At 36.5% G+C, this 22303-nt stretch overlaps 1 protein-coding gene across 2 annotated transcripts in view; it reads right to left on the reverse strand.

The window, feature by feature from the left end:
* The window catches only part of MAN1A1 (mannosidase alpha class 1A member 1), a 132811-nt gene that overhangs the window by 94869 nt on the left and 15639 nt on the right, over positions 1-22303 (reverse strand). For both annotated transcript variants that reach the window (XM_042876209.1, XM_042876218.1), the window contains exon 2: positions 5371-5467. In XM_042876209.1, coding sequence (XP_042732143.1) covers positions 5371-5467 — 97 coding nt within the window. The remainder of the gene's footprint in view (positions 1-5370; positions 5468-22303) is intronic.

Genomic DNA, 22303 nt, shown 5'->3' on the forward strand with positions numbered 1-22303 from the left:
TAGTATGTGATGTATGCATATATATATATATATATTTTTTTTTTTTTTTTTAATGTGATGGAAACTCAGCATACATAAGTAAAGGGCGAGAACAATTTTCTTCAATTACTACCAGAAGAACTGTGTTAATGGCTATTTTGTACTACTGTGGAAAAGAAAAAAAAATTATACATAGCTATGTTGAATTTATGCTGAGCCCCACTTTGATCTTTCAGAACTGTCATTGTTTTCTCAGCCACTAAGGCAAATTTGTTTCATCACCTTATTGTAAGCTGAAGAAACTTGAAGATGTTTTCTGCTGTTTTCTTCCTTCTATATTTCAGTTTATAATTACAATTCCAGAAGGAAAAAAAAAAGAAATATAATATCACATCTTTTTTATTAATCTAGGCATTATGAGCAGATTAGATTTGTCTAATAAGAGAAATAAGATTGGATATTTTGTGGCATTAAATACAAGAAAAAAAGTATCAATGAAACATCTAATTCTTTCCAACTGCATACACAATGTACAATAAAATTTAAATTACATTATTCTCAATGTTTAAAAAAAAGACATACAGATTTGACAAAACTAAGATTTTGACTAGATCTGTAGGTTTCTTAAAGCACCATTTCAAAAGCTGACTTAGATTTTTAAGAAGGCGGAATTTTTTTTCCTTTAAATAAAGGAAATTTGAAGTGTTGGGCATGATTATTAAGATTTAACATGCCAAAACATGAAATGTACTCAGATACTGGCAATCTCCTAGCAACGTTTCCAGTTTCAGTCATTGTTACCAGCTGGCCAGAATGGAGAGAAAAAGCCTACATATATTTTAACAAATCTGGCTTGTCATGCACGCAACACAAAACAATGCAGTAATATTTCTCGAATGCTCTTCTATCTCCAGTATTTTGTAGGTTTATGTAGTCTAGAGCCAGCTCTGCTGTCTATTTAATTGCTCTTGGAATTTTTCCTCCATTGTCTCACCTATTTTCCAGGGAAGCCATTGGCATCTGCATTGCTTCTGGCACTCACGCAACTCAGCCACACATTTTGTAATGAACCCTCTTCTTTTGCTTGTTTTGAACATGCCAGCTTTTCATTTATATTTCAACCCTACACAAAAGATAGTATTCTCTATAAGAAACAAATCCTTATTCACTCCATCAGTGTCACTCTTAATGGACCTCCATATATTATACCAAAAAAATTCCAATCTTTAATATCTATTTTGAGCTTAACTAGATTCATATCTCCCATGCCACTTATTTATCAGTTCAAATCTAGTATCTATATCCCATTTGCTATTTTAAAGTGGAATTATCATCTCTCAAAGAATCTGTCTGGTTTCACAGAGTTGCCTGCAGTTTCCCACTGCATTAACTGCCTTGGGTAACTTGTTATCCTTGCTGAACTGTCACTCTGTTCACTTAATTTTCCCAGGGCTGCAGTAAGTAACTTGGGAGCATGGCCATAGCCTCATTGGAAGAGTATTTCAAAAGGCCATTAACAGCCCCCAAAAAGACTTTTGGAAATCTGAGAAGGTAATAAGCTTCCTTGCCTTCATAATGACCACCCTAAAAAAAAAAAAACAAAAAAAAAAAAAAAAAAAACCAACAAACAGTGGTTCTGAAGCATGACCTCCTTTCACAGATGGGCTGAGCCATTCATCCACATAGCTGATGATGTTATTCTTTAAACAAACTTCTATTAATTTATTTCCAAAGGAGTCAGGCTCACTTCTATAACTAAAATTGCATAGTGGAATTCATAATTTCAAGGACTTCAGCAGCAACAGTGAAGATGAGTGAGGACGGGAAATGTTGGAAGCTTTTCAATTTAAATTCAATTATTATTTTATAATCATGCAAAATTAAATTTCTTGAACAATATTAATAAAATATTAGCTCAAAAATATGCATTGGTATTCACTGAAAGAGTTTTGAATATGAATATTGGGAGGCTTTAAAAATCTTGTGAAACCTCAATACTCTGAAAACTACAAAATTCAGTTCTAAGCCACATAGTGTTTGAGTACTTATTACCTTCTTTCTACCCCTCCAGAAAAAGTACCTTTTCATTAGAAGAGATTAATTATACTATGTCCACAAGTTAAAATATTACTAAACTTGGACTACTGTACATGAAAATACAGTTACATATAATTATAAAAGCTTTTTAGCAAAGCTCAAGAGCACAAACTTGAGGGGTTTTTTTCTAGAGAAAGCTCTCTACAAGCAGCGCTTACTGGTTTTAATATTAGTAGAGAACACTTCGTGAATGATAGCTCATCATTCAATTGCAACTTTTCCACTTTCTTCAGTATTTTTTTTAATAAAATAAAATTTAAGAGTACATTTTTAATAATTAATTTTAATAAAATGTTTTAATAAAACAAATAAAATCAATCTGTATAGGGGTTACATTCTACAATGTAAAATAATTACAATTTTAAAAGATTTATAAAGAATAATTACAATTTATAAAGAACCATTATTACACATATCAAACATCATATCAGTGTAGAAGGCAAGCACAAAACTAATTCAGTCATTCTGAATTACTTGATCAGTCTAAAAGGCAGTTGTACACTTAACTTCATGAAATTCAACTATTAAATTACTACCGAGACAACTACTGTCAGTTCATTTCTGCCTTAATATTATTTTAACTGAATTCTTCATTGTTGGTGTAAACAAAAAAACCTGCAATAATGTTAGTTACTTGCCAAGATACCACAGTAAAATCTGAAGCGACAGTTAAAAAGAAAACAAAACGTTACATGGATATCCCAAAAAGACTTTCAACAGTCAGAGGCAAGTATGAGGCTTTGGCTTCATCTTGACATAGAAATATTTCAGCTCAATGTATGTTTAAGCCTTTCCTTAAAAGATACGTCATTTTGAGTGTGCACATGATAGGAGCACAATTTGCTTCCTCTCACGTGAATGTCCTTCAGTCTGAAGACTTCCTCAAGCTTATTGAATACACCCTCCATCCTCTACTTATGCTGCTCGGAATATCAGCAACATCAAGATCTGAGCTGGAGGTCAGAACTATCTGGGCTTCTACCCAGCTTTCTCCTATCACGATCCCACTGGCAGTATTCCCTGTCCTCCTAGCCTAACAATAATATCACATTGCATTAAACAAGTTGCCAAATTCATGATGGTATTGACTAACAGTCACATCTATGTACAATTACACCCGTTAAAGTCTCATGCTATTTTCATGTTTCAGACCCTTCAAGACAACAGCCATGATTATTTACAAAGTGCCTTATCATTCCATTATACCTTCAAAAACTTAGAAGCAACAACATTGGAAAAGAGCTCTCTCTCCCCTTCTGTGTCAGAACTATGCTTTTTGCAGCCTACACAACATTAAGCATCACTGAACCACAGCACTAGAACCTGCTGATACCTACAATTAGGTATTTATTCCTTTAAGAAAATGGAAAAGCCATTAGTAGAATTCATACATGAAGGTACAGACTAGATTTAGTGATTTGAAAACAATACTACAGAAACAAGGATTTGCTTCTGAAGGAAAGGGAAAAAAAAAAAAGGAAAAAAAAAAAAGGAAAAGGAAAAGAAAAAAAAAGGAAAAAAAGGAAAAGGAAAGAAAAAGAAAAACGAGAATACAGACCCAGGAAAGGGTAGCTTATGAAACAGAATGACTTGTAGATATGCTGCTCTTCAGTATTTCATTAAGCAATTAATCAGAAAGGGAACCAATACTTATTTTGATTTGCCACCAAGATCAATAAGAGTGAAGACGTTCTTAAGGAAATCTCCTCAGTAATAGGAGATAGGAAATAGTAATAATTCTAGAAGGCCATGATGAGGAAGAGATCTGTAATTAGATCAACTCTGGCTCTTATTCTTCTAAATGCAATTCTATTTTCAAACCCAACACTTTCTTGTTACACGCTAAAACATTTCACAAGTCAATATTCCTACTGCTTTTTCTGAAAATCCATGAGGCATCATTATGAACTCAAATCACTTCAGATGTTATACTGCTTCTGATGCCAATTAAACTAAACATTTTAATTTTAAAGACATAATGTACCATTCTGTTTTCTTCTAAGAAAATAAAGCAATCAGGATTGCATTAAACAGTTACTGATATCTGATATTAAACGGTAAAACTATCTGTGAGAGAAGATAATAAAAAAAAAGTTTTTCCCATGACAACAGAAGCCTAAAGTACTTTGGTTTCAAGCAACCAGTTAACATTTAAAATCCAATACTTAACTGTATAATCATTACCTAGTAACATTTTTGGATGTCATCTTGGGTAGACAAGGAGTGAAGCAATACCAGTGTAGATGTTGTATTTTCACAATTATTTTCATAATCACAACTGCTGTCTCTTAGCAACTTCTAAATATAGTTGAGAATTTGATAAGTGCTCTATTTAAGCTGTTTTAGGAACTGTTCCCACTTGAAGCTATCTTTTCCACACAGTCGACAAAATAAGTTCCTGTTAAAATCAACATAATATATTGACTTTTCCTCAGCTATAGAAATTAGTTCATTTTTCAGCTTTCTGTTTGGAAAACAGAATTTATTTGAATACAAAGATTGCTGTCAAACGGTTTGATCATTTTTTTGGAATACCAAAGATGATAATTTGTAGGACTGCTTTCTCAAACTTTCACAGAATGCTGCTGCCCTTCAATTGCTGTTTATCCAAACCTCTGTCCCACTTGTACAGTAAAAAGTCTTGCCTCATTACACTGGATTTCTGCAGTTGCTTTTCCTGCTGGAGCTTTTTCAGCCCCATATCTGTTCTAAACTGATAACAACTTGGGTGTTATTTAAACATCCCTTGTGTAACTTTTAAAGGTTCAAATAATGGTTATATTCATGAAAGAAAAACAGCCTGCTAAAGGAGCCTGACTGACAGATTAACAAATTTCTTCAAGTGTTATTCTCAGGAATAAAACTCCGGAGAACCACAAAGAGTTTCAACTACCTTCATGGCTGTAGAGAGTATCTAGTATATAACGCTGGTTTCTTGTACAAGATCTTTCTTGAACCTGTCCTACCTTGTATTTTTTGTTTCATCTTTATGGACCTAGTGCCAATGAGTTCCACTTTGTATGAAAAGTTTTAAGGCAGAGCAGTGTTTAATGCAACAAACTACTTCTTTATCATGCAGCAATGATGTATACTTCATTTATTCTCATTCAAAAGGAAATCTATAAGTCACAGCATCATCTTCATTCATAGTTATTTGCTATACATAATATAAGCAAGAAACACCACACTGCATCACAAAGGCTAGAAAGAACACTTGTTTATCACCTATAATCTTTTTAGCTGATTTACTGTCTTATGCTAACGTCACTAAGCACAAAAATACACTCTACTCACCAAATAAATTGCTTGAATGTCCTTGCTTAGATATGGGCTTCAGTTCATTTAATCCCCATGCATAACGCTTATAATTATCCCAGGCATATTTCATCATCTGTAGGGAAACAAAAACAGGATTATAATGTTGATTTTGCAAGAAGCCACAGCAAATACTGACTTGACAATATTCTCAAAATTAAATATATTTAATTCAATGCTTCATTAAATTCATGTTCTATGCATTAGAACTGTAAAATATTTGCACAATAGCGTGTTCTCTGGATGCTAGTGGTGTAGTTACTATAAGAGCTCTGTGTCTGCCAGATTTACGTGGTCACTGGTATTTGCACACTTATAATAAACAATATTTAATAAATGAATTTATGTTATAAATTAATACAAGTATGATTTCATTTCCTTTAAGCATACATCTCTTAAAATGATGGAAATATTTTGTTGTTGTTGTTTATTCTAGAACAGAAATTTTTATGGTCAAAATTAAGAGCAATTCACAGGAGTTTTCAGTCTGGCAGAGACTTTCTCACATAAAACTAGCTGATGCAAACTTAATGCAGCTAGTGAGTAGAACGAAGCTAGAACGGGGCAGGCAAGACATCTCTGAGAGATCTTGAGATAATAATGACATATCTTCTATGACTATAAGTGCTACTGAATGCCTCCATAGCTACTCTGATATGCCATTTTGCACAAACAACCAACAACTTCTACAACTAAGAATGGCTATAAAGATATGTTTGCTGTACAGAGTTGCACCACAAATAAATACTGCTTTGGAAAATGCCCTCAGGGAACTGAGCACAAAGCTCTGCAATAAGAACAGAAGATATTCATGTCAGAAATTGACAGCAGATCCACTTCAGGGCACTAATCACTCTCTGTTACCATAATCAACCAAGACCTAGCCTAAAGCTAGGGGATGGCTGGTGTATGCAGCCAAGAGATGTCCTGCTGCTTCAGCAGATCCAGCATCACCTTCAACTTCTGCTCAGGAAGAGTCTTCTTCAAGGATCACATCAGCAACCTGAATTTATGTAAGAGCAGGAGAGTCTATGCCACTACATTGTATCTCCTCCCCACTTCCACAAAGCAGAACTGAGCTAGGAAAGCCAGAGGTCGTCTTCCAGACAAGAAGTGATGGTTTCAGACCTTTTCAAAGATACTGCTTCAGGCTGTCAGCTGACAGCACAGCTCTGCCCTTGCTTTCAGACCTCTTCCCGAGGCCATGCATGCCAAGGATAATTCTGTTAAATAGCAGTTATAATCCTACATTTAAAAGCAACAGCCTTAGGACACACTGATAATAGTAATCCTCAGCTTTCTTTCTTCCTCTTTCCATTGCTCAAATTACATAGAGAAATCGTGTCAATTAAAAACCCACATTAGGCCAGACCATAATAAATGACAACAGATTTTCTGGAGTATTGCTATGCCTGTGGGGGAAAGAAAAAAAAAAAAAATCTTTGCTATTTATAGAAGCATAAAAGTGCATCTTATCCCACAGAAGAATTCAGGAATGCTAATTTACCGTAGAGCATCTACAGGGTCAAGTTCACAAATGCAAAAATTGGAGTCAACATTTACTATAGAGCATTTTCAACCAGAAAGCATGCCTGGCGTCAGATCTCAGCTGAAAGGCAGTAAGAGCCTGTGTGAGAATGTCGGCAGGCAGCAGGGATGCACCAGCTGGCAGGAGCCGTGTCCCTCACTCAGCTTCCCTCTGGAACAGGCATTTTGTCCCAGCACAGACCTAGCAACAGGCAGCCCCATCACAGGCTTTATGTCTGTGTTGCAATCCCAGCTCCTGGTAATAGGGAAGCATATGGCTATTTTCTAATTTACCAATTAATTTTTCCAGTAATTTTACATTTTATACAAGAAATACTTATTCAGCTCTGCAGTCATGTGCAAGTCCTGCATGCTCAGCTTTATATATTAGAAAACAAATTCTCAAAGATCCCTAATCTACCCTGAACCTGATACTTCTATGCTTTGTGAAAGTTTAGTTTCTCATAAAATCACATTGGAGTTCTTTTACGTTGTTTAATCTAGGAACACCACAAGGAACTGTATATTTATTTATATCACATTTGTAATTAAATGATCTGAAAGTGACTGAAGATTCTGACTGTAACAAAATTAAGATTGCACAAGCCAGTGATCTTCTCCCTTATTTTAATCCTAGCACATCCCTGTTCCTTCTCTTGCAGAAGAGGTGGTGGTTACCCATCACCACACCAAATCAGCTCAGGGATCAGAAACTTTTGCAAATTTTTGTTTTTAGAATAATTGTTGTCCTATCCCATCGCCAAGAGTATCAGAGTAACCAAGCAGGAAAGACAGGAACAGTTCCAAACCTATTCCATTCAAAACATTCACAAAGCGCATGACACTACAAGATGTTCCCTCTATTGCCTTTAGCTTTTCCAACTGATTTACATTTTGATCATATTGCATTGTAAATGCAAATGTGCACTCTTTGCAGAAGGCATTTTCTGTTGGTCAACCATAAAATCATAAATTGTTAGAAGAGACTACTAAGATCATCCAGCCTAACTATAGATAGTGAGACTAGAAGCTAACCTACACAGTAGACCCTACCTTCTAACAATAGTTATTACTAGATCTTAAAGAAAGACTCTTATTTCTGAAAGTCATCCCATTTTGCAGAAGGTACCTACTCAGTATACTGGACACAAATGTAACCTCTAGCAACCAGACACAAGCATCTGCCTATGTAGCAAAAAGTTACTGGGACTCGGTGTTACTGTGCAAAGAGCATACAGAAGAGCACAAGTCCTGAAAACATGCCAACAACCACCACCAACAGCCCTTAGCACTGCTGGAACCACAGAGTCAGAGTTTGTGCTTCAGACTTCGCAGTCAGTCTCGATTTCTAGAATTTGGCACATCAGAAGGGCTTTATACACTTTCACCCTGTAGGAATCAAGATTCCTATAAACAAGAATCTCCTATCTGCTAATAGTTTTATTTTCTACGTAAGAATGAAAAAATTCTAAAATACTGCATAGCAATTCACATAGATCCAAGTTAAAGATAATTAAGCATTTGCTTAGGTCGAACTTGTAGCACTGGAAGCTTAGAAATAAATTATAACAATTGTTTGGAGAAACTCAACTATCCTTGCAGTCTTCACCTTTCTGTTTGCATGATACATCTCCAAAAAGGTATCTCTAGATGGTTTTTGTTTTGTTTTGTTTTTTATTTTTCTATCATCAAGGCCCTTTTTCTGACTCCTTGAATAAGTGCTGTTGAGTACTTGAAATTTTAAGTAAATCTCACCTTTACTGAGAGCATCTATGTAACAAGAAGTTCCTAATGATGAAGAACATCACAGATCTTGGCCAGGTGACCCCAGATACCCTCAAACTTCCCTACAGTTTAACTAATGAAATTATTTCACTTGAGTGCTTTCAAATAAATTCCTTATTAATCCTCCAGGATGACAGTAGGCAGAATTACATTTGCATGGATGTATTTTTCCTCAGTTCTTCTATCTTTGCTAAGACATATTCATTGAACCTAAAAATCTAGATGAGCCTGACAGCTCACTGAGAAACCCTAAGTCTACATTTGCAAGATCTCTTTCTGAGCCATGCCTTAGGCCATTCAGAAGAAGCCATAGCTTTGTGTTTGGCTATGTAGCATCCCCCTCTTTAGTAAGCTGGCTGCTTTTACATCTTCAGAACAAAATGATGCAAGAATTTTTATTTCGAACGTTAGAAAATATTGAAATACCATATCTCATTTCTGTTGGAGAATACCTAAGTGTGCTATTACACTATTAAAATTGGTATCAGCAATGATTTGGAAGAAAAAAAGTGAGAGTGCGACACTATTCATGAAAGGATCTGTGCATTTTTTTTCCCCAAAACACTTCCTTTAGAGCTAAAGAAAGATAATTTTACAATTCTTCTTGACCAAAAGAACATAATTAACTAAAAACAAAAACAAACAAACAAACAAAAACACAACAAAACAACACAAACTAACAAAAACCAAACAGGTTTGTTCTCCCAAGGCAGAAACAAAAACCTTTATAACAGCAGCTGGAATGCTGGCCAAAGGATTATGATCATTGACTACAAATTACCATTTGTTTTTATTTTAGCTACTGCCATCTTCCAAAACATGTAACATAATGTCTCAGAAGGACATACATAAGGCACTTGAAATGTGCAAAATAGATTTCTACTCAAACAGGAGTACCCAAGAGCTCAGGCATGAAACACTGCTAGAAAATGAGTGATGCTGAATCAGCACAGTAATGGTATTTAGATGCAAAGTACTGCAGTACTATGTGGAATGAAAGTAAGAATGTAGTAAGATCTATTTTCAGCAGTTAAGATGCAAGCTATGGAGATGTCAGAGAAGATGCCAGGAAAATAATTTAAGCACCTTTCAGAACTGCAATATTAAAGAAAAGGCATTCTCACAACATGAAATAGCACCATGCTAACCCTCAACAGAGTCATTTAAACCATGCCAAGACTTCCCAAGAGAAGGAAGCAGAAAACTAAAATGGTACTGGACATTCAACAGAATAAGACCCTTGAGAAACTAACAGGAAAAGCCTTTAAAAAAAAAAAAAAAAAATTAGACTCCTCTACTCTATTAAATCTTTATTGTTCGTTAAGTCTAGTTTCCCTGAAGCTTTTCTCCTTCCTGTTGCTGTAACTAATGCTTCTTAATTCTTCCACGACATCAGTAAGGGAAATGATGGAAGTCCCTAGAATTAGTAAGCAATGGCTAGACACATTCCACTTAAACTTTCCCCCTGTACAAGTCAACTCATATGGGTGATGTCTGTATAAGGTCTGGCATTAAAATTCCTCATAACATGGTGCTGTTTTGAATTTGTGCCTAAAATAATGCTGATAGCACAGCAGTGTTTTTATCTACTGCAGAGTTGCAAATGCACAGCAACAATGCTTTCTCCTTTTTCCAGTCCTGCCTCTTCTCCCCTGCCTGTCACAAGTAGACTCGGGGACTGGACAGGGATGCAGGTAAGATAGCTGTCTTAGACCGGCTGAAGCAAGACTCCACAGCACCTAAGACCACTCAGGTCTACTTGTGGATAATGACAAGTGACTTCTGCATCTCTCATCCCAAGCCCATCTTCTTTCCTTCCCCTAATAAGTCACTTTTACCTCAATCCTTTCTCACTTTTGTTCTTCCTGCTCCTCCTCCCTAGGCAGCCGTGTGATGCTCATTTGCTGAATCCAATTCAACAAATCTCAAGTGGCATCCCCAGTGTACCAAGACAACATTACATTAAACAGTGGAAAAGCCTCAAGTTTTGGGAAGCCTTACTTTCTTTCCATGTCCATTACTGTTAACCTACTGCACCTAAACAAGATTCAGAAAAAGACAATTTTCAATTGTTCTCACAGTTCTCAAATAGTAGCCAAATTGCAATACAGCTGAAAAACTTCACAGGCATTCCAGAAGTTGTTATTAGTAAGCATAACAGTACCTTTGAAGGTATTACAAGGTCACCAATGAGGATTTCTCTGTGAAAAATTGTATGAACTCCTTAAGCTGACTCACAATCAGTTCTCATAAAATCATGCTGCATACATGAGCTCTTTTCATACGCTTTTATGGAATTCACTGTTAATCATAGTGAGTAATCTTTGGCAACACTGCCTGTCTTCTTGGAAGTTAGTGGAAATACTACATCCATGCTTCACCATCTTTGTAACAGCAATCAGCATACTATTAGATCTCTAAAGAAATACAGGGCTATTTTGCTAAGTTTATTGACCTTGTCTTGAATAACCTACATATTGAAAATGAGAAGCAAAAGGGTTGTTTTGTATATCTCAATACATAATGCTATTTCTAGGATTAGGAACTGCACTGTGAAATCATTTGGAAGTTTCTCTTGTTTCAGAGCACACCCATTTTAACTTTTGTCATTCGCTATTATTACTTTGATAGTACTTCAAATTCTTCATCTCAATCTTCTATGGCAGTTATGCAGGTAACTGTAAGATGTACCAATGTCTCTTCCATCTGTATATCTATATCAGTTAATAATAGCTGCCTTGAATTTCCTCAGAAAACTAAAGCAAACATACACATACAGATTTTAAAGTAACTCATCTCTGTAAACAGCTTTTTGCCTGCTCAGACTTGTTCTAGATCAGATTTCTAGGTAAAGATGTAGGGTGCTCTACTGTCATGACTTCTTTGCTAATTTCTAGTAGTTAATCTTATCAGAGTAGATACGTAGATATGTCCAAGGGTGATACATGTCTGGGTGGTTTTTTCTGTTGTTGTCTTAAGCAAAATCTCAGCTTCCTGATTGAAGATCAAGAGAAAACTAGATACTGAAATCAACAAATCAGTTTATATTCAGATCCTGTTTTCTGTAAGTAGAATCATCTTTAGAATTTGATTTGAGGTTAAAAATTAGCACTTATAATCAAAAGATTTTTATTCTGAACTCTTCATTTTATAGTTACTCTCTCTTCTTCCAAAAACAAAGTAGCAAAAAAATCTCAAATATCCAAAGAAAGTTCATTTGATTGGGTACTGTTTATATCTTTCCCTGAATCTGACAAAACAAGACAAATAATAACATACTCCCTTGTTCTAGTGGCAACAGAATTTTGTTTTTCTACTTCAAGATGTATAATATAAATCCTGTCACTATGAAATTTCACATATGTATATAGCCACTTCTTACCTGTCAGCAGGAAGATTATTGCAAATCAGGAGCTTGACAGATTTCTGGTGTTTATAACCTCATTCTCTAGTGCCACTTCCTCAATGTTAAACGCAAGCTACACGCTTTCACTGTGCATTTAACAGTCTTTGCCCAAGAGGGACCAGACCATTCCTCCTTAGCGGGTAGATGACATACACACTCAGAAGCATATTCCCACTGAGTTCCTCTGAGAACTTAGTGATAGAATTTGTCCCAGCCAAGTAAACCCCTAAGGACGCTGCTGTATTAATTAATGGAATGGTTGACAAGAACCCCCAGTTACTGATTTCCAGTGGTAAGTGGTTAGAGATTTGGGGAACATTTAGGTGCTTGCCTAAATGTCTTCATTTGCCTTCTCACAGGAATGAAGGACTGAGAACTCAGAAGTATTTAACCACTCAGTCTTAGAAGTACTTCTGAAACCACCGTCCACAGCATAGGACACATAGCATTCTTTGAGTGGAAATACTGGGAGATGTAACGATGTCAATACATCAAGGCCAGCCAAACCAATTTACAGGATTCTCTGTTAATATTAAAAATGCACATTGCATCATGAAATGTTTTATATGACTCTGTCTTAAAAGTATATATGAGCAAACTCCTGCATTTCAGAATCCCACAAAATAATTTATTGCCCACACACGCAAAAAAAAAAAAAATTAAAAATCCAAGTTCAGTATATTGAAAAGAAACTAAGAGGGAAAATAAAAACATTAAGAACTATTCTGAGGATTAATTCATCACTTGTACTGCAAAGCACTTCAAAATTCTCATATGGAAAGCCTGACAGAAATGCTAAGTATTATTCCCACATGTGTTATATTAAGTTACAGATAAGCTTCTATTCTTGTATTTTCTACTCTTCACAGTAGCTTGTAAGCCTCTTTAGCAGCATATTAAACTATCCCACTAATATTCATCTTATGCTGCTGTGGGCATCATTTGTTAACCAAGAGACCAAGCTGCACAGCGCTTCATTCTTATACACATTTTAAAAGGATAAATTATTCCATTAATTCTGTAACATGAATTCTAATCAAAAGTTAACTAAAGAGAATAGGAAACTTGAAGATAAGGTTACTTTCTACATTTATTTCATTGCTCTCTATTTTGTTTAATGCACAGGCACACACAAAAATAAGACTGTTTTGTATAAAAAACAATAAGAACACAAGCCCTGATGCTGTGATATGTCTGCATAAAATATAAAAATAAAGAGTTCGTTTGAAAATTATTGTACAATTTGCCAGGCTACTCAGTGGTAAATTTTTTACTCATTTATCAGACATATCTTTCTTTACCAAACAGTGAAGCACATCTACAATTATGAACTTCCTGAATAAGTGAAGATACACCTATATGTACAGCCTTGCAGCAAGTCAGAGCTGGGTTACAATGCTTAAGCTACTGCCGTCACAGGGTGGTGAGGCAGAGGAACTTGCAAAGAAGCCAGAGCTCACCTCCACACTCCAAACACTGGTGTCACTCAGATCAAGACTATATCAATGGTCTGCTTCTCCTCTAAACAACCCCAACACCAATAAAAAAAAGCGAACTACTGGTTCCAGCACCAAGGTATCCTAGTTGAGAACTTTTGCGTGTCTGAATGAAACCAAATAAGGCACGAACAATGCACAATCCTCCTCGTGAAGAACACTGTGCTTGCATTCTCAGAAGCCTAAGATCTGTCTAATCGCAGCCAGATGAAATAATCAACTCCATGGAGATAAACATGGGTCAAAAAACTTGTCATGTAGTTATGCATGTCCATTATAGTAGTATTTATTCTACCTTAAACCAACCAAAGATGTACAAGCAGATTGCTTCTAGCTCAATTTTGGTTTAATTCACTCAACTTCAGCTTTCTTTTGCCTGACCAAGCAAAAAAATATATGAAAGAAGTCTTCATTTCCTTTTAAAACCAAGGGATTAAAATGATATATTTTGTGTGTGTGGGGGCGGGGGGGGGGGGGGAGAGGGGGGAGCGAGGGGGGAAAGGGAGAAAGATCCAAATAAGTCAGGATTTCAGTGCATGCTCTAGGCATTTTAAGAGTTTTTTTTTTTTTCTGAAAGCAGATATTTGATGAAAGCGTCAAGGCAGATGTTGTCAAATTACTCTGACAGCCAACTCACAATTATTAGTGGGGAAACCAATGGCACATTCTCAGTAACTAAATCAGTAGGAAAGAAAGAAATGCAGATGTAGTATTGAAGTATAGCACTATGAAATTGAACACAGCTGACATTAATGTTGAAGATGCTCTATTTTCAGATAGCTATAGATTCCACTGACATCTGTGTAGATACACAGGAAGAAAATCAACAAAAAAGCATTCTAAGTAATACGGAAATTGATTCCATACAGTCCCTATCTTACAATTCAGCAACTGTTTCCAAGATTTCAGAAAAACATTGAAGCTTAGAACTTGTCACACAAGACCACTATACTTCTCCAAAAGGTATGTCATCTTCAAAACCTAATGGCAAAGTCAGATGGACTCTTAGACAGATGGACTGAAAAACTATTTCCATTTTACTAGAGTAAATTCTGGATGCTGTTTCTTCATAAAATTTATGATTTCAGCAGTTTGGATTAATTTATTTTAACTTCATGATGGACATAATAGTAATCGTTCCAATGTTGGTGCTGTTTTTTTCACTGATGATTCATATTTAAATATAATCACATATAACTTTTGTGTTAGTGGAACATCCATAAAGTAACGTGCAAGAACTTAAGACATTGTTCATTACTGACAATAGCGAGAAAGAAAGCTGATTTTCACTTAGAGAGGCATTGCAAAATTGTACAAAACCTTATGTTTCTTTGATCTTATGCATAAGCTTCAGAGGCTGATACATATTCTGCATAATTTGACCAATGTCATAAAAGAGAAATGGGGGGAAAAAAAGAGGAAGAAATCTATGGAAATACCTCTCCTATGAAGAACACTGTTATACAGTAACTCATCCCACTTAGTGTCATCTTTCTTTCCTAGGCTACTTATGACTTCTTATAGTTTCCAAGAAATCCTGAGCTGAACAGGGTAAAGAAGGAGGCTCCCTCAACTGCATGATACAACCACGCTTTTGTTCTCCTCTATTCTTCCTGCTGTTCTTTAAACTGCTATTTGGTAAGGTTTGCTTCTAATTAAATTATGAATTATTCATAGTTGAGACTGCATCTCCTACGTGTGTGTAGGTACCTGGCACTAATCAGCCATGCTGCTACTGAAATTCTCAATCTCAACAGGAATAAAGCAAACAAACTAAAAAATTAAGCTCAGTGCACAACACATCCATGTGAACTGACGAATACTAAGGTGACTCAAGTCACCACTGTAATTTTTCCTCTCCCCCTGCACCAAATTGATCCTTCCCTTTTGTTCCTCTCTCCAGCACCTTATTAAAGAAATTGCAACACCCTTCTCCTCAAGTTCATTATCGTGACTATGGTGAAACTGCACTTTTAGAAGTCAGAGTGCCAACTTGCTAAACAGTATTTACACAGATTAATCCAGGACCCAATTGCAGCATGGATCAGAGGCTAAATCTGCATCATTGCCATAATGCTCAGAGAAGTATATGTGACCCAATAGTTGGAAATTAGAGCAAAAGGATTCAGCTGTTTCTCAACAGCTGAAAAGCAGTTATATAGAGGTCAAACAGACAATATTAATACATCACACTTCTAAAATCATTTTCTAAGCATCTTGATGAGCCGGAGGGTGTGACACTCTTACCAAGCTTGCAGGTGACACCAGGTGTGAGGAGGCAGATGGATACTCCACCTGGGAATGTCAGGACTGCCATTCTGAGACCAAGACAGGCTGGAGAAACAGGCTAACAGGAATTTCATGATGCACAGCAGGGAGAAATGCAAAGTCCACAATGGCAGTGTGGGCAGCCGGGCTGGGGAGCAGCCTAGATATAAAGGGGGAAAATTTTTCACTTAGGGGACAGTGAGGCACTGGAACACACTGCTTCCAGAGAAGCTCTGAATGCCCCATCCCTGGAGGTTTCCAAGGCCAGGTTGGATGGGGCCCGGGGCAGCCAGATCTGGTAGGTGGCAACCCTGCCCATGGTGGGGCTTTGGAGCTGGGTGGGCTTTGAGGTCCCCTCCAAGCCAAGCCTTTCAGTGGTTCTTTCTGTCAACAAGTATGCAACTCTCATTCCAGTCCAAGATTTTGGCTATTTTTTTTAACCAGAGGAGAATTATGAGTTGTTAAAGATTTTTCCAAGCCATCAGAAATACGTCAAGATTTTTTTCTATATTGCATAAACTGCTTCAGCTATGCAAAACACTGTCAGCTCTTTTCTGACAGCAAGTTAAGAGCTACTTACTGCTATCTACTTACTGTCTTAGTATAGAAAGATTCAAGAATAATTGCAACAATCAGACTTCTGCAAAAAATGATGAAGATACAGTTGTCATGTATGAAATTATGATTTCTGCCCATTTCACGTTTGTATCTACTTTTTTTTATCTAGGATTGATCAAACAACTCACCCAAAGATGCATTTGAAACCAGTAGTAAATTATTTTAAGATTTATTTCTATTTGCAGCCCTCTAGTTTTTCTAGGAAACATGGGCTGCATGGTAATAACTTTTCTTAGGTGAAAATTAATTTCTTTAAATTAGTAATTGCTCTCTGTACCAACAGTGAAAGAGCCACCATAACAAAAAATGAGTATCAGTTAGTTTTTCGTTTTTAGGGGTTTTACCTTAGCATTTCAAATTGATATTGCAAACAAACACCAACACTCTTCGTGAAACAATTATCTTCTTGCAACATCTGTGTAATTATCTGGCCTGTAGATCCTGACACAACCAGCGCTGAAGTTCTCAAAATATGCAATGCTCAGACCTTAAGCTTTTTGCTTAATTCCTCTACCACAGTAGATGTTACACAATCCTCACTACACTTATATGTTAACTTAGCACTTCAGTTCACACACAGTCATCTGCAAAAAAAGTAATAAACATACCAACTGGCATCTATAAAGCCTGCTCTGAAAGTAATACCTCCTATTTTATTATGTTGCTCATAATATCAGAGGCTGATGGGTGGTGGCATGGCAGTAAAAGCTGAACATTTCCCACAGTATTCTACTACATTTTATTGTTGTGTGACAAATGGCAGTAAAGGGCCAGTCTGACAGAACGGAGGTGTGTATGAAACAAAAGTGTGTCACTGGTTTCCTCCACCTGGAAAAAATAGCACTCATTCATCAATGCTTTCTGAATATTTATGGAGACTAAACAGTGGGTGTGAGCACAGTCAGGGTGGTACATTTCAGCAGTGGCAACATTGAGTTACCTCCACTGGTACAGATTTTTATTAGTATGACCTGCAGGTTCTTGTTCTTCACTGGCAATAGCTAATGGTGGTGAATATGTTGAAAAACAATGTTCTGTAGCTGAGAATTTGCTCTATCAAATAGTGTTAATATGCTCTTGTATCTGTTGTAACTTTCATGGAAATAAATAGAAGACATTATTTTCAGAGCGACCTACAAATAATTCCCATAAAACGCCATTTAAGCTGGAGTTAAATATCTTGGAAATAACACATTTACACAGAAAGGTATATATAGGCAATGATGCCTTTTATAGAGAGTTACAGTTTAAAAGTGACTTTAAAAATGCATACAGATCTGTATTTAGGTACTAGAAGTAATTTAACCTCTAGATAGCACCTCTTTCGGTGCTACCAATAGCATATTAATGCTTCACACAATGTTTTCCTTACATATCCAATTGTACCCCTGCCAGAAGCCTTTCTAACAGAGATAGAAAATTACAGTACTGTTAATATTTCCTTAGATGTGCATGGATTTGATAAGGGTTGTCACAGGCTTATGGAGAATGTCTGTTCATGCTTTCATGACAGGCAGAAGAAATCTGGTGCAGTTGTATAAAGAAATGAATGGGAAAATATAAAACTGATATGCAATTAACACCAACCAAGACAAATGCTAGTATTATGTTCTAATCACCACCTGGTAGCAAAGAATATAGAGGAAACAGAATTCAATTAAGAGGCACAGAGATATTTTCCTCAATGGAAAGTCTGAAAAATTAGCTCTGCTTACTTGTAAAAGGACAAAAAGAGAATAAGAACAAAATAAAAGCGTTCAGACAGCAGAGGCATCTCCTGACTATTTTTGTACAAGGGAAGAGATGCTGAAACACACAATCATTAAGTTTGTTACTGAAAAAACAAACACTCCAGAATCACTGCGAAAAGAGGGAGGAAAATGAGAGGACCCAGTTTTCATATTACAGTTGCTAGGTTCTTAACAAAAATTACTCCAAATGCATTATAGTATTCATAGTGCAAATGGAGCACAATTCCCATCTGCCTTACTTGTAACTTGTACCTGTAACGTAATTGCTGTAGGATGGCTATCTGTAACACAGCTAATAGTGCAACAACTTCTACACACTGTAGCTTTAATGGGGGCATACCCACCGAAACCCAACAAAATGAGACTTACTCCGTAACAGGCAAAAGTCTTGGCTTTGCATTGCCATCTAAACTTACCAGTTTCTTAGTAAATATGGTACATTACACAGATACATAAAGTACCATAGACACAGAATGGAGAGGCTACTCCTCCATAATTCAGCCATTCAAGTAACTATGTGAGAGTTCTGCCTCTCCTAAGCAGGAAACAGGGGGAACAGGAAGCCAACCATTAACAAACCCTCAAAAGAAAGAAACATGAGCATAGTTTGTCTTCTCCTTTCCTTTAAATCCCTTAATTCCTTTTTTTTTTTTTTTTTTTTTTTTTTCCTCCTTCTCCCCACTCCCCTGGAAGGTATGAAGTCTCTCAGATCACTTCTCTTGACTCCACATTTTATTTCAAGTTACTCAAAGGAAATCAAAGTATTTTCTAATTTTGCAAAAGCAAAAACAAAATACCTAAACTATCATGGTAATTTCCAAAAATGGAACTTGACCTAAGTCACTGAGTAGAGTCTGGTAGACTACAGCTGGTTCAGAAGTTCTCTGTCAAAAATCCAATTGTTTGTGTTTAAAAACCAGCTGCCCCTTACCCCTCTGTAAAACAAAACAACCGCCAACAATAAAACATCCCAAATGCATCAATTTCACTTGCTTCTTTCACTGGATTTGACAAGACCCTTCTAGGCAGGCTGATGGGTGAGGAACAGAGCAGGCACAGAGCTGAGCTTCCCTAGCACTCTGCTTGACAGGCCCTGTCAATTTTCATTTCTGGTTTACTGGCTGCCTGTGAGCAAATTTTGTAAATTCTGGAGATTCTATTTTGGACAAAGCATTTTTGGAAAACAAGTAAATATTTTTTTCTGTCTCATATTTCTTCCCTAGATCTCTTCCCCTCCCTCCTCAAGTGTTCTCTGTCTAACTCTGGGCTTGATTCTCGCAAGTCTCTCTCTTTCCAGATACTGGGTCCCCTCACCTCCAAAGCAAATAGCTGAGATTACTCTGATATAAAGACTCATTATAAATATTGCTATAATTGTAAACACTGAGGTATAGATAAACTATATTATTCCGGAATAACACAAGGTTATAAACTAAAAAAACTTCCTGTATGTTAGGGTGGTGAGCAGAGTCCCACCCAGACTCACGGTTCCTCTGACAAGATAACAGGAACAAGTGCAAGATGCTGCAGATAACAGAGGAGGAGTAGCAGTACATACACAGATGGCTTGCCTTGTCCTGTGGCACCACTAGCGAGATAACAGCACAAAAAAAGGGCAAGCTCTATAGATAACAGGGAGCAGCAGCTTAACAGAGTTTACCAGGACAACTGTATCATCAAATGAAGTATAAAGTCAACAGAAATGAGGTCAGCGTGGAAAAGGAAACAGGGCTGATCTGTTTACATGGGAAGCAGTGAGAATGGCTAATGGAAAGAACTCGGAAAGGGAAAAATGAGAGAAGAAAATGCCAGGAGAAACAATCCATGTGTTTGGAGCTGCTAGGGGATAAGCAGCCCCTCCAAACACTCCTATGCCCTTTGAAGGGAAAATGAAACCTGTTGTTGGTCTCATTGTACCTCGATCCAACTTGTACAGCAAGATCTGTACCAGACCTGGCTGACCTCCCATGTGTTAGTAAGGGAGCCTCCCAACGTCCAAACAATACGCAGGACAAAATAGGCCTTTCCCTACACTTTTAACTCACTATTGAGGAACACTAATGTAATTTAATTAGGACAGTTAAGAACGCTCTTTATACCATTAGGAAATAGTTCCAGAGACTATCTACAGTGAATTCTCTTGTGAGACATAGATTTCTCAGAGTAGAAGCCAGGCAACAAAGACCCCTATCCCCACCCCCCTCACCCCCCAAAACATTAGATGGCTCTAAATGGCTTATCTATTACAGCTTCCTGTCCCTAGCAGAAGTTTAAGAACAGGACAAGCAAACCAAAACACTTCTTATCAGTACTATCAGCCCTTAGAAATTGAGAGTTTGGGACATTCTGGGCCAGATGGGATGTCTGTGTGATTAACAATCCCCAGGAGAGTCTTCTTTCATGGAATTACCCAACTGTTCTCTGAACTGTAAATTCTTGACGTTGACAATGTCCCAGAGAAAGGACTCTTTAGCACAACAGCACAGCATGTTAACAGGTTTCTGTTCTGTCACCTAGCAGTTTCATTTGATGTGTCCTTTATTGGACAGGTAGGAGTATTTATCAGAACAGGCTCAAATAAAATGCACTAAAAAATTTATATTTTGTTATTATATTTTTCTACCAGTTACGTTACTTTCCTGGAAAATTCTATACCTACTTAGTCCAATAATTTTGAAACATTTATATACAAACATTTATTAGGAATTTTGGCAATGATTTCTGTATTGGAGATTAGACTATCTGAGATGTGTAAATTAGCTTATTTCTAATTAAATGCTATTTGTGTATTAGAAGGAGCAAGAATGCTTTAAATCTACTTTAGTTCCTGAATTCTAAAATTCAGGGAAAGCAGTCATGCTCTCCAAAATGCTTTGTAAGATCCATTGCTAAAAAACTTATATCAAATAACTACGTGTTATCATAGAATCCAGTCCTACACTGCATGCATGACCAGAATGCCTTTACTCCTACTGACATGCTGGTTGGCTGCCTGTGATCTCACTATCCCCACGCACGTATTGATCTCAGAATCAAATTACAGAAAGCCAAAGCTTTTAAGTTTTAAAGATTCAAATATAACACTGAGCATATCAAACTAGCATGCCTCAGAGATGATGGCTTAGGACAACAGAGGTTTCAGTCCTTCTAATGTTACATTTCTCCAGAAAAATCATTCTTTTTGAGCATCCAGAAGTTGAACATACATGCTATATAGACAGCTTCTAACAGTGTTCTCAAAACTGCAATGTTTCATTTCCAGAACTTACTCTTTCATAATTTCTCTCTTCGAAAATAAAAACAGAAGATGTAGTTGTTTTAATAATACATTTTCAGATGAAAGTGTGGAATGTTTCAGTCTGCTATAAGAATTTAAAGCATTTCATTTATTTGAAACACTCCCTGGTGTTGCATCAAAGACTAACACAGGAAAGGTACATTGGTTTCCAGTTTCATAAACTTAGACTTCCATCCCTCAATGGCCATGCAAAAACACAATACACAAGAAATCCTAACACACTCACAAATCTATCATCTGCTCATTTTTGTAAAACCTTGACTTATATTTTCTACGTGCACAGGAGACTGGCTGCCCATACATAGCACACCTGCACACCATGACTTAAATCAGTAATAGTAACTATTATTATTATTAGTTTTTGAAACAGGACATTTTGGAAGGTTCCAACATCACTTCTTTACACTACAACACAATACATCCTAGTTTCCAAGTTATTTTTTGTTAAGAACAGAAATTAAGCCCCATTAGCCTCTACATCCTTGCAATTTAGATTTCTGGACTTTTTTTTTTCATTTAAACTGTGGAGTCATATAGAGACAACCTGGAGATTTATGTTTGAGCACATCTAAGTTCACTTTAACAATTTATCCTGAATTTGGGGCATGTTCCTGTGAGCTATTTCAGAATATCTTAAAATACCTCACTGATCTTAAATTTGAGCACTGCACTATCTCCTTGGCATATGTATATGTATGCCATTTTGGAGAATATACATATATATATGTATATATATATGTATATATATATGTATATATATATG

This window comes from Lagopus leucura, unplaced genomic scaffold, assembly GCF_019238085.1.
Source record: "Lagopus leucura isolate 7727_CA_CO unplaced genomic scaffold, USGS_WTPT01 Super-Scaffold_73, whole genome shotgun sequence".
Classification (NCBI taxonomy): Eukaryota; Metazoa; Chordata; class Aves; order Galliformes; family Phasianidae; genus Lagopus; species Lagopus leucura.